A 17,423-nucleotide genomic window follows, 5' to 3' on the forward strand; every position below is an offset into this window, starting at 1 on the left:
TTGGTTGTGTTCTTGTCTACATGCCCCTCCTAGATATTTTTTTTGTTGTTGTTGTTTGTTTTCAACATTTTAAAGACTCTTTTGGCATCAGCTAGCGCAGCTTTGTTTCGTCTTGGCCATCCAGTGACGTTTCCTAAAAGTAGCTTCCATGAAACAATGAGGGAGTTCATGAAGTAGCATTCAAACTTTTAATTAGGGCAATAACTTCATGCCTGTGCCACTCCACCGACTGCTCCATGAACGTCCCTCTTTTGCACCAGACATGTAAAAGACTTTGACATGAGAGTGCTTCCACACCAGTGCAAGGCCATTTTTGCTATTTAATGGGAATTGGAAGTTTTGAAGGCCCCCAGCACAAAACATTGCGTAAAAATAATATTGCTCATTGTCATCCCTGTTAACAAGAGTTGACATAATTACTAGGGCCATTTCTTCTCTAATTAGCACACTTCCAGGGACATTGGCGCAAACGGTCCGGGAGAAAAGGGAATCAGACAGGCATGCTGAACGGCAAACAAAGAACGCTCTGGCGAGCATAATTAGGTGAGACAGTGGCCAGGACTGTTCTCGGCTGGAGATGTCGTACAGGCTTCGGCTGCGGTTGGCGAGTGTTCGCTCCTGCTCCCACCAATTCTTAGAGGTATGCCTCTCCCCCAGTGCCTAATAAGCCCCTAATTGTCTTTCTGATTCACATGGAACGAGGAAACTGCAGTTAGACCCTGCAAAGCTACTGCTGTTGTCTGATCCCACTCTGGAGGACCCAGATTTGCCCTGCTTTTCTTTCTTTTTTTTTACTGTCTAAACAAGCTTTTTTTTGTTGAAGGTTTAACCCTGTGGTGCTCTTCAGTCACTTTTGATCAAACTGTTGATAGTTAGATTTCTTTTTAAGATGACTTTAATCAGAATGGTACAAAACTTTTGTGCCATTGGCTATGAAACCTCAAAAATTGGACATGATTGGAAATGGCAAAATAGTTACAGAGTATTCAATACAGAGAATCTGCAAATCTGTCACAATGCTGGGAAATAAATGGACAGCAATGAACTTATAAGCAAACAACAGTAAGTAATATTAAAAACATGAACCTAATTAGGGTTAGGTTTAAGGTCGCATGTAACTGACCCTTCGCCGGAGCTTGACTGACAGGTGATCTGACCAATCATAACGAAGAATGCGGCATTTTGTCAGACAAACAAATTGCTCAGGGGAGTAATATTAGATTAACTTCAGTGGACTTCAATTTGACGTCTTTCCGTAGTTTAAATAAAATACCTTTTGATGTTCATTCATTTTAATTTCATGCTTTAAATAAATATGAAGACACGTGCCACTTGTAGTGAGGTGTGTAGGTGATCTGTCATGACACAAAGAGCCACAAAATGATATTTATTGTTTACATTTCTCAAAAATGTGAAAGCTAAAACTTTGTACTTGTAATTAGAATAAATTACATTTTGAAACATTTGTAATCAGACTACAGTTACTTGTTTAGTAATTATATGATTAAATATTATTCACAAAATAGCAATAAATTAGTCATAATTTATTGATTCTCTCTAATTCCTCTTTTTTTATCTTTTAAATAGGAGCCTACCACTTGTATACATTCAGAACTCTTTCCAATTTTGTGGCCATTCACACAAAGCACAATTTTAAAATACACATATTCACAGTATTTCTTATTTACAGTTCATGTACTGCATGGATTCCCAAATGTTTTTGTCATCTGAACATCTTTCGCCTTATATATTTACCCTGAGATTTTAAAATAAATATTTTAATAATTATCACATTTGCAAGTTCACGTTTCTCTGTTCATTAAAGGTCACATGACATGCAGGTAAACAAATTAAATATTTTATTTCTTTAGTAAGTGTTTTTTTGTTTTTTTTTTGATTGATGTTCTAAAATGATTTCATTTTCATTTTGTTTTTTATTCAAACTCCAGTTTGTAATCCAAAAAGTATACCTAAAATGTGTATTATGGATTACGCTACTAACTACAATTTGTGTGCTCTTAGCTTCGTGTTGTATTTTTCACCGCGTGAGAGCATGACATGGCTTGTCAGACCTGGCAACAGTCACTAAGGGGGCAGGTCTTTGCAAAGGGTCAATTATGCATAATTTACTGTAGATGTAACGTCGAAACAAGGACACCATTGAGTAACAATATTCTTTCTCTGTGTGCAGGTTTGGCTGTAATAATTGTAAGCTTGACTATTCTCTAGCAGACATTTTTAAACTTGTTCGTTTGGTAAACAGTTTCGCATGCTAGCTGAATGAGTGTACGTGTTCTCTGTTCTCTTGTTGATCTATTAGTAATAGTCTAATTCGCAGACTTCATGAAGTTTGACAGAACTTTGCACTTGGTGGTTTTGTACAATTGCGTCCGTTACACTTTGTTGCCCTCATACATTGTGACAGTAGTGATGTGTTGTGAGTGGACCGGTCCGTAAACTGACATCACGAAGCTGCGGTTCACATAATGGCACCCGCCAGTAGTCATGGCCTGTCATAGGTCCTGTCCAGACATCCTCCTTAAGATGAGGGTCATTCCCCACCGAGGGTCTGTCTCCAGAAACACCAGCACAGCCATAAACAACCCGTTGCTCTGACCTCGACGGGCCTTGCTGCCCTAACAAACGTCAATCCGATGTGCCCTCAGGCCTTTAATTAGCTGTCAATTAGTGCAAATGAATCAACTCCTCGCCTAATTAAGCAATGCCGGCAGGCAGCTTCCAAACACGCTATTGTGGGAGCTGCATGAGAAAACTGGAGCTAGCAAACTCTCTCTGCATCAGGGGGTCACCGGGCTCTTAGTGGTTCATGAGGAAGAGAACTCTAGTTTCCTTTTTTTTTTTTTTCACCTACTCAGCACAAGGTGTTAGCCACTGTCCTCAGTATCCGCTCGGAAAATCCTTAGTCTCAGGAAAAGGAGATTCCCAGTAGCCTTAGAAGTAACTTAAAAAAAAAAAAAAAAACTCAGGCATTTCAGTTTAATTCAATACAAGTTTCTTAACTTTTGTTGATATTTGAGTTTGCTTTGTTAAAAGAACATTTTGGGTTCAATAGAAGTTAAGCTCAGTCAACAGCACTTGTGGCAAAAAAATCTTTTTTTACGCTGAGGCAAAAGAAGTGAATGAGGCCAACATTGGGAGGATATAAAAATGGAAATGTAAAGCCTATAACTGTATAAAAGCACCTGCAGTTATTCTTTAGGCGTTTTTACTGTTGCTTTAGGATTTATGGCATTGTGTTGCCATCTAATTACATTTTAAACTGTGTTTTTTTTATGTTATTTAATTACACGTTTTGTTATTTTTAAAGAAGAGGAGGGATGGCCTTGATTGAGCTTAACTTGTATCTAACCTGGAATATTTCTTTAAACCTAACTATGTTTATGAAAGGAAGTCTCTTATGCTGATAAAAAATACAGTAGTATGTTGTAAAATATTCTTACAGTTTAAATAAAGTTTTCTATGTTAATATATTTCAAGATGTAATTTATTCCTGTATGTCAAAGGTGACTTTTCAGTCTCCAGTGTCACAATCCTTCAGATATCCTTCTGTTATGATTTGGTGCTTAAGAAAAAATTTTTTGGACGGTGAAAATAGTTGTACTGCTTAACGTTTTCATGGAAGCCGATATTTTTTTTTCAGGATTCTTTGATGAATAGAGAGTTCAGAAGGACAGTGTTTATTTGGAATATAAATCTTTTATGACATTATAAATGCCTTTACTGTCACTTTTGATCAATTTAATGCGTCTTCACTGAATGAGAATATTGATTTCTAAATAAACAACAACAATTGAACAGTTACAAAAATTAACACTTAACGGCATTGCATTTATTAATATATTTTCTGTTCTGGTCTTGTTAAAAAATGTTACCAAAAGATATGTTACTAAAAGTGAGGGGGAGCAACAAGTATCTTCAGGCACAGTAGTGATTTTTTTTTCATGTAAAAAATGAATGATTGTCATAAATGTCACATTAACACAACTAATGGTAAACAATATCCAGTAAAATATCAGAGTTTCTGGATGAAGGGGATCATGAGTGGAGCTTTGGGGGTTTATTTAGGACTCACTCCTATATGCTGCTCCAGACTGTGTGTGCTTGGTGTAAAAAAAAAAAAAAACACTTAATGCAACATTAAAAACAATTAATCATTTCCAATACATTGCAAATACAGAATTATGACCAGAAGAGCACAAGCAATTCTTCATTTAGATTGCCTGGCATGAGAAGATCAAGCACCAGCAATCTGTGCAGGGGCCGACTAATGCAATACAATGTCCCTATAATACAGCGACATCCCAAAGCTCATTACCTCACAGTGACCTTCCAGCAGCAGAAGAAAGTTATTCGTAAAGACAAATAGCAGTCAAGCATTTCAATATAAGAGAGGTCTTTATCTGTATTCATCACATTATACTGTAATTGTTACAAGTTTGGACAAACTCTCATTTTTAGCAGCTATGAACAAGTACACAAGGGTTGCGTCCCATATTTCTCGCAGAGGTCAAGGCAGAGGTGTTATTTGCCATCCGTCTGTTTGACTAACGCAATCACTTTTTTAGTATCTCAACTGCTCACTTTGTGTTTGTATGGTGGATTTCACTTAAAATAAGTAGGCAGTAGGCCCACAAGAGACTGAATATTCAGGGAGGGTGCTGGGGGGACAAATTTAGCAACAGCTGTTTGCCTTTTAATCTGCCACCATCAGATCTTCCAGACTTTGATAGGCCACCCAATCTACACGAATGACTGAACCAAATCTTTATTACTTATTAGTTCGTCCTCTTATGCATGTAAATCAGGATGCAGTCATTTTCATATGTAGATGGATTATTAAAAGCCACGGAGGGAGAGTGGGGTTTTTTCCCCTTTCACAATAAACAACAAAGCCCTGCACAGATTACAGCAGAAGCGGTGGCTAGGAGAGAACAGGAAGCAGTTTGTAATTGACAGGCTGCTTTGACAGAGCAAGCCTTGTGAATAGATGGGTTTATCTAGACCGGGTGATGTGTCATTAGCATATCTTGATAACATTGATTTCTTCATTACCCTTAATGAAATTTCCACTTAATGGCTTCTAATTAGTTTCAACTGGTGCCTATGTAATTGCAGCGGTGATATTTTGCTCAGTGGTGCGGGGTTTAATGTTTTGAGGCGATGCGGCCGGAAACTCTTGCGTGAAGTTTTATTCTCTCGCACTGCTTACGCATTTGTTGTTGAAATTTGCAGATCAGTCGTTTGCTGTATTGCTATATGTGGTTAAACTTTACTTTTGTGTTGCTGCCGGTTTTGATGATCATCTCATGTAATTGCCATGGAGCCAGGCCAACAAAGAATTAGCATGGATAGGTAATTGAATAATGTCCCATAAGGCCACAAATCTCTAGGTTTTCTGTATTTTAATCTGTTGAAACAGGATCACAGTGCACCTTTATTAGTAAAACTCTGGGTATGGTTATTATCAGGCTATTTCAGCATGATAAAACATCTCCAAGTGTTGGGTCTAGCTGTTAATTAGCCAGAAAACCCTGCTGGTGTCATATGAATCATGACGTTTATTTATGAATCAGCACATGGTACTTTGATAAGATTGGTGTTATCTCTGTCTTCATCAGAGGCTGGCTGCTTATTTCCATAAATTATCTCCCAGTAATCATCTGTCCAGATGTCCAAATTGTGCCACAAATTATCTGCAAAACGAATCAAAATCCCACTGTAATTTAGTAATAGCTGATTAGACCTCATGTATTAAAGAAACGTGGATGTAATTATAATAAGCTATATTTTGCAGTCTGTTCAGATAGGTACAACTATGTTTTATATGCAACAGTTCTTCTGAAAGTGCAGAACAGCAAAAAATATAATAATGAACCATGGACTTTCTCCCCTATAAATGACCTTTACCCTTATATTATTGTAAACCAATAAAATTAGACACCCACATTTTTTGATTGCCCTCTGCTTCCATTTGACCAAGATTTAAATATCAATCTAATATTCAAATTTAAGCACGCTTTACGCGTTATATTAAGCTGATTTCCTATAATTTATTGTAAGAATTTTACAGTGATATGATTGACTAATGTTTTTCGTTTTCTGATTTATTTAGCATATTGTTTTTTAATTTATTTTATTTCATTTTTATTTTAATAAAATTAATTAGCTAATTAAAAAGCTAAAACTCTTGCAAATTATTTTTTCTTCAATATTGTGCCTTTTTTCTTTTTATTTGTCTTTTTCTTTTTTATATAAAAGGATAAAACGGAATGTCACTAAACGTTGTCAAATCATCGTCATTTGTAAATATATATTTTCAGAACTTACTTTCAGACATCATGACCCATTTATATTCATTATTTAAAGCCTTGCACTTATGATCGAAGCTTTTTATTTAGAGCACAAAAAGAGTTTTAGCTTTTGCAAAAGAGAAATATATAGGCTAGCGATAAGAATTATACTATAAATCCTTACAGGTTCCCTATCAATCCTTCAACATCCAACAGAAATTAGCTAAGCAACCTATTTCAGTGACAAACGTTCGGCCTTATATGATTGAATTATTTATTCGTTTTATAAAACAGATTACTTATAAAATGACTAATTTGTCAGTTTTGCCCTTTTATACATTTCTTAATTATTGTTATTTATTTTTGATTTGGTGCATCAGGCGATGCTGCCTCACAATAATTTTTTCAGATGTCCTTTTCTATTTCAGACATTTCCTAATTGTCTACAAAAAAAGCCACATGGCAATCTACATCTTACCATGAATATATGCACGCTAAAATAAAATAAAATAATAATAGATTCCTAAAGTGGTTTATAATACACCTGTCACGTTGAAGCAAAAAAAAAAAAAAAAACATTTTAGTATCAACGATTATTGTTAGGCTACTATTATTACTTAAATTGAGTAGCCTTACATTTAATTCGAAATGTAATTTCGAAGTGATCTCATTTTATTTGCTGATTTTGGATAAATGTCTGATTAACACATAATTGTAAGCAAAATGTGATGTGAATGAAATGACATGATGCATAAAACAGCGAGAGCAGCATCCTGTATCCTCTGGAATTCTAAATCACTTACTCGCCGCTGATTGGCTGTTGAGTTTTGACCCTTGTTGGGATGGACCTGTTGGATAAAAGGAGAATTTCTAGAGGGATCATGCGTATTGCGCCGTGCACAAGGGACCGACTCGTATGTGAAGAAGGGAATAGTCTCAGAGGCACCATGACAGGAAAGGATGGGGCTGTTTTGTCGGAAAGTTTGAACAAATCAAAATCGGTGTGTGCCGCTGAGAACAGGGGAAATAACAATCCACATCTGTCAAAGAGCAGCACCACACATCCGCCCAAATGCACGGGCTTCGGCATCCAGGAGATCCTGGGACTCAATAAAGAGCCGTCCTCGGCTCCTCGGAGCACACTGGACTCGTTCCCTGCCGGGGCGCACCTTCTAGCGAGCAGGTCGATGCTCGGTCCAGCTGGAGTTGGTGTTGGGGTCGGGATGGGATTAATTGGCCCTGGAGGTATTCCATCGTTCTACAGCCAGCCTGCGTTTCTCGAGGTGCTGTCAGACGCGCAGAACGTGCATCTGCAGCCGCTCAACAGGACAGTGGCACCGCCGGAAACCAACCAGTCCGCCAGCTCAGGTACACAGGCCTGCGAAATTCATGTTTCAGTTTCTCCAAAATCGAAATTCAATTTCTCGTTGTTTTAGTGCACTAGTCATTTTTGTTAACTGAAGGCCCTATAAACATCTAGGCTACATGTTATACCTAAACCACCATTCTTGCTGCAAATCTTATAAATACTATCAAGATAACAATGTGATTTATAAAAATAATTTCTCTTTTTTTATTTAAATTGTATTATTTTTGATAGTTGGAAATTAGCCTATAATTTTACACCAACACTACGTGGTATCATCGTCAAAATGCTTTTAAAATTAAAGTGCTATTGCAAAACATAGGTAATATTTCACATTTTGAATAACATTTCCCCCGATGTTACAGATTCAGAGGATGTCTCTTCAAGCGAAAGGAGAGTATCGAAATCGTCACTGAGCCAGAGCAAGAAGAGAAAAAAGAGACGACACAGGTAGTCTTAAAAACGCTCAAATTAATGTGAAATGATACAGTATTATTTTATTAAACATCCGAAACAACAAAAGGAACGCCCAGAATGATTCTAGTCCTCTGAAACGTTTTCCTCCATGGTTTGGCAGTCATCATTGCCAGTTTGACATCAACTGGAAAATGACATTTCTTTTTTCGTAATTCGTTAATTAAAGATTCGTAGGTTTTATAGGCAGTCAAAATATAATCCTATGGTGTTTTAATAATAATAGACTAATAATAATAATAATGGCAATGTCGTTATTACTATTTTGTATTTTTACATCGTTATATTTTAAGAGGCATTTAGATTATATTGCAGGTAGAGGAGAAAAAACAGTTTAGGCTATTTAGAAATAAACATTATATTGATACATTACATTAATACATCAATGTGTAATGTTTCTGCATTTGTTCAGTTCTACAAATAAAAAAATAAAATGAAATAATAAGAATAAAATGAAAATAATAAAATAAAACACACACAATTGCATTTATATTTTAAAACCTAAAAGAAAACTGGCCTCGACATTTGCGGATGGTCCTCGTGATTTGAGTAGTTTTTGAAATGCAGTTTATGTGATGTTTCTAATGTTGATTTCCTTAGAAAATTGCATGTTGTTCTTTTGTAGAACAATCTTTACATCTTACCAGCTGGAAGAACTGGAGAAGGCATTTAACGAGGCTCATTACCCGGATGTGTACGCCAGAGAAATGCTGGCCATGAAAACCGAGCTGCCCGAGGACAGAATACAGGTAGAGAACGATTTACACTCGCCTTCTGAATTAAATGAGAATATGAGAGAACGACAATGTGCTATCTTCGACCACTATTTTTTATTTATTGAATAAAAAGCCTACACGAATAATTTTGCCAGTAGGCTATGCCCCGGCATTCAGTGAGGCTTTTTTTCTGGCTAGCTTATTTGACGAGTAACCTATGGCTATTTGTTGTTATTGTTGTAGGGCCTACAAAATAAAGTTAAAAGGGTATTGGTCTTTATTGTATTTTGCTTTTACATTAAGACTTTTTTTTAAGATAAATGCTTTCCTGTTTTTATAACAATATGACTAAGGTAGATACCAGCATGTTGTTTTAGGCCTAAATTAATTGTGTGTTTTAGGCCTTAATTATTTAGAATTGAATCGGCATAGTTGAAAAAAAAACGGAGGAAATCGAACAGGACTAAAATTATTTTTTAAGGATGCAATAAAACATCCATTTTGGGTTATGACAGACGAAAATATGCCACATGAAGCACCAGTTGAGGTTTCTCAGTGTCTCAGATATGCTAAGCCTTCTCAAGAAACTCTGAACTGCCTCAAACCTTTGCTCTTCCGCGTGGCCCGTGCATTGTTGAATCAGCTGGACTCTCAGGTGTCTGTGTTATCTGAGGAAACGGTGCAAATAAAGGAACTGCTGAAGTATCTTTTCCCTGTGCATACGCTGGATGGATTGTGGTGTAGCGTAATGGTTAGTCGTTATTTTCTTGATGTCCGCTGCAGAAGGTGAACATCGGGTAACTTAATATTTAAGGCTATAGGAGAGCGAATTATGGGAGTTCGAGCTCTCTAATTAGTCAATTTCACTAATTATGGATTTTTAGATAGGCCTACGTAAAAAAAAAAAAAAAAAAAAAAAAAAAAAAATATATATATATATATATATATATATATATATATATATATATATATATATATATATATATATATATATATATATATATATATATATATATAGCCTATATATGAATATGTTTCAACAATGACGTTTCAGTAACAAAAATTTTTCGATTTTTGTCAAAGCGAGTAAAGATCACAGAGGAAGCTAACCACTCTGCTCGCGATTTTCTCTGCTATTAGTTTCCTGAGTTCAGTTTATAAAGTAGCTAGCCTACGCTCTGACGAATAACATCACGTACCGCTTTATTATAAATAGCTATAGGCCCTATCCCAAATAACTTTGTCTTATGCAACAGATGTAGATTATGATAATCGAGCCAAATTACACATTTGCGCTGCTAGACGAACATATAGAACGCATAAAAATTACCTTTAATATTTAATGTAATAATTTTAAAAGGACGTTTAATAAAATTAAAATAAAAAAGCCAAAATTCCTTTTTAAAAGCCCTAAAAGTTATTGTACAATTCACACTGAGCCTATATCGATCAAGTGCAGCAACTCTGACAGATAATATCTCATCAGCCTCAGTTGGATGTGAAACAGTTTGCTCTCTGAGTTTGTGTATGTGTGTGTGTGTGTGTGAGAGAGAGGGAGAGAGAGAGAGAGAGAGAGAGAGAGAGAGAGAGAGAGAGAGAGAGAGAGAGAGAGAGAGAGAGAGAGAGAGAGAGAGAGGCGCTAACGACCTAATCAAGCAATCAAGGCGGAAGAAGATTACTGTGTGACCTGAACCATCCATCTGCTGGCACGCCTTTTAATTTCCTTCTCATTACGGTGCCTCTCGGTGAATAAATAATACGGAAATAAATAAATAATTCTATTTCAATCCAAAGTAAAATTAACATCTAATTTTCTCATCGAGTGTAATTAGTTAAATGAGAAAAGCTCGCCGTGTTCCAGGGGAAGGGATGTGGCGAGAGGAGGGGAGTTCAAATGAAATAACTACATTGAATGTATTAGCACGGGTCAATGGCGCTGCTCTCGGGGGTCCTGCTCGTTTAATTTCCCGTGATATTTGCCCGCCTGTCCACCATCGATTGGGCTCGAAATTAACTTATTTTTCAATCAGCTTGTGCGTGCCCCTGGGGTCGTCTCTCATCGCTGTCTTCACCCGCTGTCTTTTGAGCGCCCGATAACCAATTTCTCCTCAAAGAGTATCTTGCATGAAATGAGGGCTATCATCATCGGCATTACCAGAAGAGATTGGAAAATGGTTTTGATAATTTCTTATCCAATGTCTGGCCTCTCTGGACCCGGGAGCCCCTCCTCTCTCATCCGTCAGCTCTGCTAGCAGCTGGAATTAGAGAAGGGCAAGTGATGCTTAAGCGATGAGAGGACAGGAGTCGCGTCGCGTCATGATAGAACTCGACGGCACGCGTCGCGTCGTTCAGCGGAAATCAATACTATGGCGCTTGCCTTCTTAAACTGTACGCTCGATTTTACGACAGGACTACATATGATGAGCCGGAGAGTTGATAGTCAGCTGTGAGATATCATTGGTTAAGAATAAAAACAGAGTAGCATATATTTTCAGAGGAATACATTAACAATATGTCAATTACATAGGCCTATGTGATTGTGTGACCCTGGACCAGTCATAAGGGTCGATTTTTCTTAACAAATTAGCTTTCCATTGATGTGTGGTTTGTTAGGATATATTTGGCTGAGATACAACTATTTGAAAATCTGGAATCTGAAGGTGCAAAAACATCTAAATAGCCTATTGAGAAAATCGGCCATAAAGTTGTTCAAATGAAGTTTTAAACAAAAATGAGTTTTGATATATTTGCAGTAAGAAATTTGCAAAATATCTTAATGGAACATGATCTTTAATTAATATCCCAATGATTTTTGGCATTTAAGAAAAATCAACAATTCTGACCCATATAGGCTACAATGTATTGTTGGCTATTGCCACAAATAAACCAACACTATATATGACTGGTTTTGTGGTCCAGGGTCACATATTTGTTATGGGCTCTGTATTTGCAAGTTGCTAACTATTTGTTCAATTATATTTTCCAGACTAATTAAAAGCATTACTTCATCCAAAACTGAAAATTCTGCCATTATTTGTCCACTTTCGTGTTGTTCCAAACCTGTATGATTATCTTTCTTCAGTGAAACACACACATAGATTGACAGTCTCACCCTCCTCACTTCATCTCTTCCTAATGAAAGTGAGTCTGTCACTAAGACATCTCAGAAAGACCGTTTGACCACCTTTACCAATATGCAAATCACACTTCATTGTGGACAGGTGTGGTTCCAAAATCGGAGGGCCAAGTGGAGAAAGCGGGAGAAGTGTTGGGGTCGTAGCAGCGTGATGGCTGAATACGGGCTCTACGGTGCCATGGTGCGTCACTCCATCCCTCTTCCTGAGTCCATACTGAAGTCTGCTAAAGATGGCGTCATGGACTCCTGTGCTCCCTGGCTGCTAGGTATGCCAGAAGATTGGTTATTATTTTATTATTTGTATTATTATTTAAAGAACAAATTGATCTTTATTCACCATCATCATAACTATACATATAAATAAATCAATATCATATATTTTTCATTAAGTGGAAAGAATGTTTTCATATAAACTCTTCTCTAAATCTTGTCTTTTATAATAATTTACAGCCTTGCTTATATTCTAAATACTGTTTCATTTGTCACCCAGCACTGCTCAGTTTCAACAAGTTATATGAATCAACACTGCATGGCTTACATTATATCATATCTCTACGATGAAAAATTGCCTAACCATTACAAGCTTGTTTAGGATTTAAACATGCTGTAAATTAAGCAATTTAAATACATTTACAATAATGTTCTCGGTTGATCATTTAAATGTTCTATTTTTATTCAACAGATATCTTACTGAAGTGTTTTAAATATAATTTTACCACTTTTTAGGGCAATAATTTTCTGTATTTCAATAACATATCCAGAAAATAAACAGTGTAGTCATATAATAAAATTGCTAATAAATAAATGTATTTAATGTTGTTTTATTTATGTTAGTTAGTTTATACAGTTTGTTTGTTTTGCTACAACTCCTCTGCATTTTTTTTTGTTCTTTAAAATAGAATATTAAAAAACAATTAACATAAATATTCAGCAAATGATATTTTACAGCTGACTATCACGTCTCATTGGCTACCTGTAAATAAATAAATAACTAAATAAATAGATAAGGAATTAACTTAAATGATTAATTATAATATCAAAATCTAAAAAGAATAGGCCTATTGTATTTTTTAATGTATCCATCTTTTATTTATCCATTTATTTTTGATGCAATTCATGACTCTCATGGCTAAGATTAGTCATATTTTGATACTAAATCTAAAATCTGTCTCTTGCTGTTTCCAGTTCAAGATGGTTTTCCTACCACCAGCTGCTTTTCTAAACACGAATACCCACCATTCTTTGCAGGGATGCACAAGAAGACCCTGGAGACCGTTGCAGTCCAATCAAACGAGAAGGCAGATGTCACTCAGAAACCGACCAATCCCAAGCCGGATGAAGCCGCCGAGGCTGAGGAAAGGAGGACAGAGTCACCCATGTCCAAAGAGGAACTGAGGGAGAACAGTATTGCTGTTCTCAGGGCAAAAGCACAGGAGCACAGTGCCAAAGTGCTGGGAACGGTTTCCTCTGAGAGACTAGAGCACAAAATGGAGACGTCAGTGTCAGAGGAGAAGTCCAGCGAACAGTTAGACGCAAAAGAAGAAGAAAAGAGTTCTTAGATTATGCACTGTTATTCATCCCTTCATAGCGCAAGAAACATAGGCTTGGTGTGAAAATATCATATTCCTGCACTGATCTCACGACAGCACTGGACTTTTGATAGATTCTCAATGTTCCTCTGCTTTTTATTTCACATTAGCAAGGTCAAACCCATTTAGAAATATTCAGGATTTTGATAGCAGCATCAGTCCATCATGCCAGTGATTAATAGCTTTTTTTTCTTCTTCCTCTTTCAAATATAAGCCTACAAAGATTCCAGCCATAAAACTAATATGAATAAGTATAGGGCCCTTTATCATGTTGGCAGCCTCCTCAGTGCTGTTTGCAAAACTGCTCAATTGAACAAAACCATAGAAGTGTGGATATTTATGATCTAATTTCAATATTAAGTAATATTGACATCAGAAAATGATTGGTCAAGAGCTCCTCTTGCGCTTGAAAGAACAGAATTGAAGTGCTTTTCATTTTACTTTTGTACAGTGCCCCGTCTTCAAACTCTGTTGTTAAAACGTTGTAATAGAATGTATTGCTGTATATATTGTAAATGAAAATAGCCTGCTACAGTATTGTTTGAACTATACATTAATGTACTGTATCTTATGTGCTTTTTTCGTAACATGTCAAATGTAATCAAATTACAAAAAAAAGATGAACATTACTAACCTGTTTTTCATCAAGTGTGTTTAAATTCAATCATAAGTGATGGAGAACATAAAATGCATCAATTTACGTAAGCAGATTTTATGTACAGCATCGGAACTGTTTTAGGTATAATTTTATATCATATTAACATATAGAGCTGTTGCACTACAGGCGTCCCGAGTTCAAATCACGTCTCGAGGACCTTTCCCAATCCCACCCCCCTCTCTCCCACTTCACTTCAAATACAGTACACCAAAAATAAATCTTTACAAACAGTAATTAAAATCCAAACTTGCGTTCAAATCTTTTGCAATGCACTGAAAAAAAAAACATAAAAATTGCTAATAAATTTTAGTAACAATTACAAAGAAATGGCAAATAACAGTGAAGTCAACTAAAATTCTAAAGCAAAAAATATGAAAAAGTATTTTCATGTAAAAAGTACTCTAATATTTGTTTTATTTACAACGAACAATTTGTGAATGCTTTTTTATTTTTTTTATAGTGTGTTTTCGGGCTATGGAGCCTGAGTAACAATCGTTTGTATGTCACCAAAAGAGTTGTGTGTCACTGAGCGTAATCCCACACAGTTGAGAGGCCTCAATCTGGGCAGATTAAACAGCAGGAGCCATGCATAACAGACATATGGGAGAGAGCAGGGAAACAGCCCTAGATAAGGTGCTCTCACTGAGACTATAGTTCTCCTGAATTAATACCATTTATCCTTCATGCATGCTGTCACATATACAATCATCTATCTATCTATCTATCTATCTATCTATCTATCTATCTATCTATCTATCTATCTATCTATCTATCTATCTATCTATCTATCTATCTTTATATTTTAAATGTAAAAGGCCCAGGATTACAATCATTCTGTCTCATATTAGCAGTCTCGGATGCCTTACAATTGAAAAATCCCCACATAACAGGATAGAGAAAAGCATGGTAATTATCTTACAACTGTGCATAATTAAATATTAGCCATTAAAATGTCCATGTTAAACCTAATGAATAAAAATATATAGGTCTCCCTCTGACTAATCCGTGAATTGTGAAATCAATCAGGATTGTGCTGATTAGAAGCGTCCAAAGGGATGTTGCACGCTCTCTCTCTACTTCATCTGGGTTGTTGATCCTTTCCATGCCCTTATTATCAAGGCCTGTCAACAGATTATTGATACACACTGTTAATTCAATCCTAATTTAATTTACTTAGTGCCTGCGTAATTAATTAGTCGACATCTGGGGTGATAAGGCTAGGCTTACGTGGCAACAGAATATACTGTATCTCTATCCTCTTTCACCCAGTGATCCTGTCAGGCATATTAGCCTTTTACATTTCCCTGTATTGCTCTAGACATGGTTTAATAAACGAAATGTTGTTTGAACCTCAAACGGATTCCAAAAGCGTGTTTTAATCAACACTTATTCTTCAGACAGTTGTTTTTATCTTTAGAAAGACTTGGTAAAGCTGTTTGTGTCGATTAGCAGTTTCTTTGTTTCACCAAAACTCAAGTTTCAGAGACTCTCTCTAAGAGGAATCCTGAATTAAAGTACTTTCTAATCCCACAAGGTCACTAATGGGGGCCATTAGAGGCCTGACTATGAGAGGAACTGGACTTTATCTGTGATGATCTTAGTGGCAAATCCATGCTGTGATTTCTTAATCAGATTGTGATGATCGCCAAGCTGCTGTGCCGTTAGGTAATATCGACCAAGTCATTATTTGCATGTAAACCATCATTTATCAAACTGATTTGAATTATTAATTGATTCTGTAACCTGCAATCTTTCCAGCTGGCTCAGTGACTTCTTGTCCTGTGACTAATTTTATATTTAAATATACATTTTAAATGATATATGTCCTGATCTATAATTATGCTAAATAAATAAGGCCATTTTGAATGACACCTGGCCATAAAATATAATTTAAATATTGCTATTCACTCACATTATTTGAAAACGCTTTGATCATTTTAAATACACTGAAAATTATTTTCTGTTTATAGAACATTGCAGACACACTAAACTCTTAATGCTTTACAATCTAAATCTGTGTCTTTAGACATTCAATATTGATTGAACAAAAAAATTGACTGAAAGAACAATTCCGGAATTCTTATGTAGCCTATGGTAAATGTTTTAGGCATAAACATTTGTTAAATTAAAAGTGGACTTGTTCATTATAAGGCCGATATTAATATATTATAGGCTAGTTGTTGCTCTGTTTGAGAGTATTTTGGCTTATTAAAATAATGGCAATAACGTGATAAGAATGATTCAGTTTGTTTTACTGATGTAGCATTACGACAAAAGAGAGACCGTAAAATGTGGCTTGATGGCATAGACAGTAAAGCTTGAGGGATGTAAAAATGGTCCCTTCCTGCCCTCTGCTGGACATTTACTTTAATAGGTCATGTACCCGAATATCCTACACTAGATTAGATTAGATTCAACTTTATTGTCATTATACAGCGTACAAGTACAGAGCTAATGAAATGCAGCTAGCATCTAACCAGAAGTGCAAGAATATAGTGTTTTATATACAGATAAGTGCAGAGTAAGATAATCTATAACTTATACAATATTAAGAAGAGTATTATAATATAAAAAGGGATGCATTGTAGGGTTATATGTACATTATGAACAGCAGCAACGTAAGAACAGTGGTATTAAATACAGTTGGTTATGTGTACAATACTATTGTTAAACAATGTATAGTCTATGCAAAATATCAGTAGTGCAATAATATTTTAATAGATAGTTTACTGTGATTTGTACAGTAACAACGTTAGTTTACAATGTAATAGCTTGAACAATGTACAGTCTGTGCAAAATATGAATAGTGCAATATCATCCAATAAACCCACCAATACTACATTGATGTTTATATATATAAAATAATATATATATATATATATATATATATATATATATATATATATATATATATATATATATATATATATATATATATATATATATATATTACACTGATGTTTAGTCCAAAAAGAGTATTCTCTATGACATAGAGGTTCAGTCATCTCAATGCAAACAAAAACCTCAGTTTGCAGGTATTCACCCTAATATCTATAAGCACTGGTATTTGGAATACAATAGGCCTAGAATTAATCATATAATTGTAATATTATTTGTGAAATGTGTAAAATACACACCATTCATAGGAATTAACTAGTATAAGGGAAAATGTT

General features: G+C 35.6%; 1 protein-coding gene across 2 annotated transcripts; it reads left to right on the plus strand.

The window, feature by feature from the left end:
* Positions 1 to 6,910: 6,910 nt before the first annotated feature.
* On the plus strand, positions 6,911 to 14,225 carry LOC113117360 (visual system homeobox 2-like). Of its 2 annotated transcripts, none has more exons than XM_026285982.1 (5): positions 6,911 to 7,679; positions 8,043 to 8,127; positions 8,777 to 8,900; positions 12,089 to 12,269; positions 13,189 to 14,225. In XM_026285982.1, the coding sequence occupies exons 1-5, from the start codon at positions 7,154 to 7,156 to the stop codon at positions 13,560 to 13,562; spliced, it is 1,290 nt and encodes a 429-aa protein (XP_026141767.1). In that variant the 5' UTR covers positions 6,911 to 7,153; the 3' UTR covers positions 13,563 to 14,225. The 2 variants fall into 2 exon arrangements, with proteins under 2 accessions (XP_026141767.1, XP_026141768.1); XM_026285983.1 differs by having other exon boundaries at positions 6,919 to 7,679; positions 13,252 to 14,225.
* Positions 14,226 to 17,423: the final 3,198 nt, after the last annotated feature.

Source organism: Carassius auratus, chromosome 17 (assembly GCF_003368295.1).
Source record: "Carassius auratus strain Wakin chromosome 17, ASM336829v1, whole genome shotgun sequence".
Classification (NCBI taxonomy): domain Eukaryota; kingdom Metazoa; phylum Chordata; class Actinopteri; order Cypriniformes; family Cyprinidae; genus Carassius; species Carassius auratus.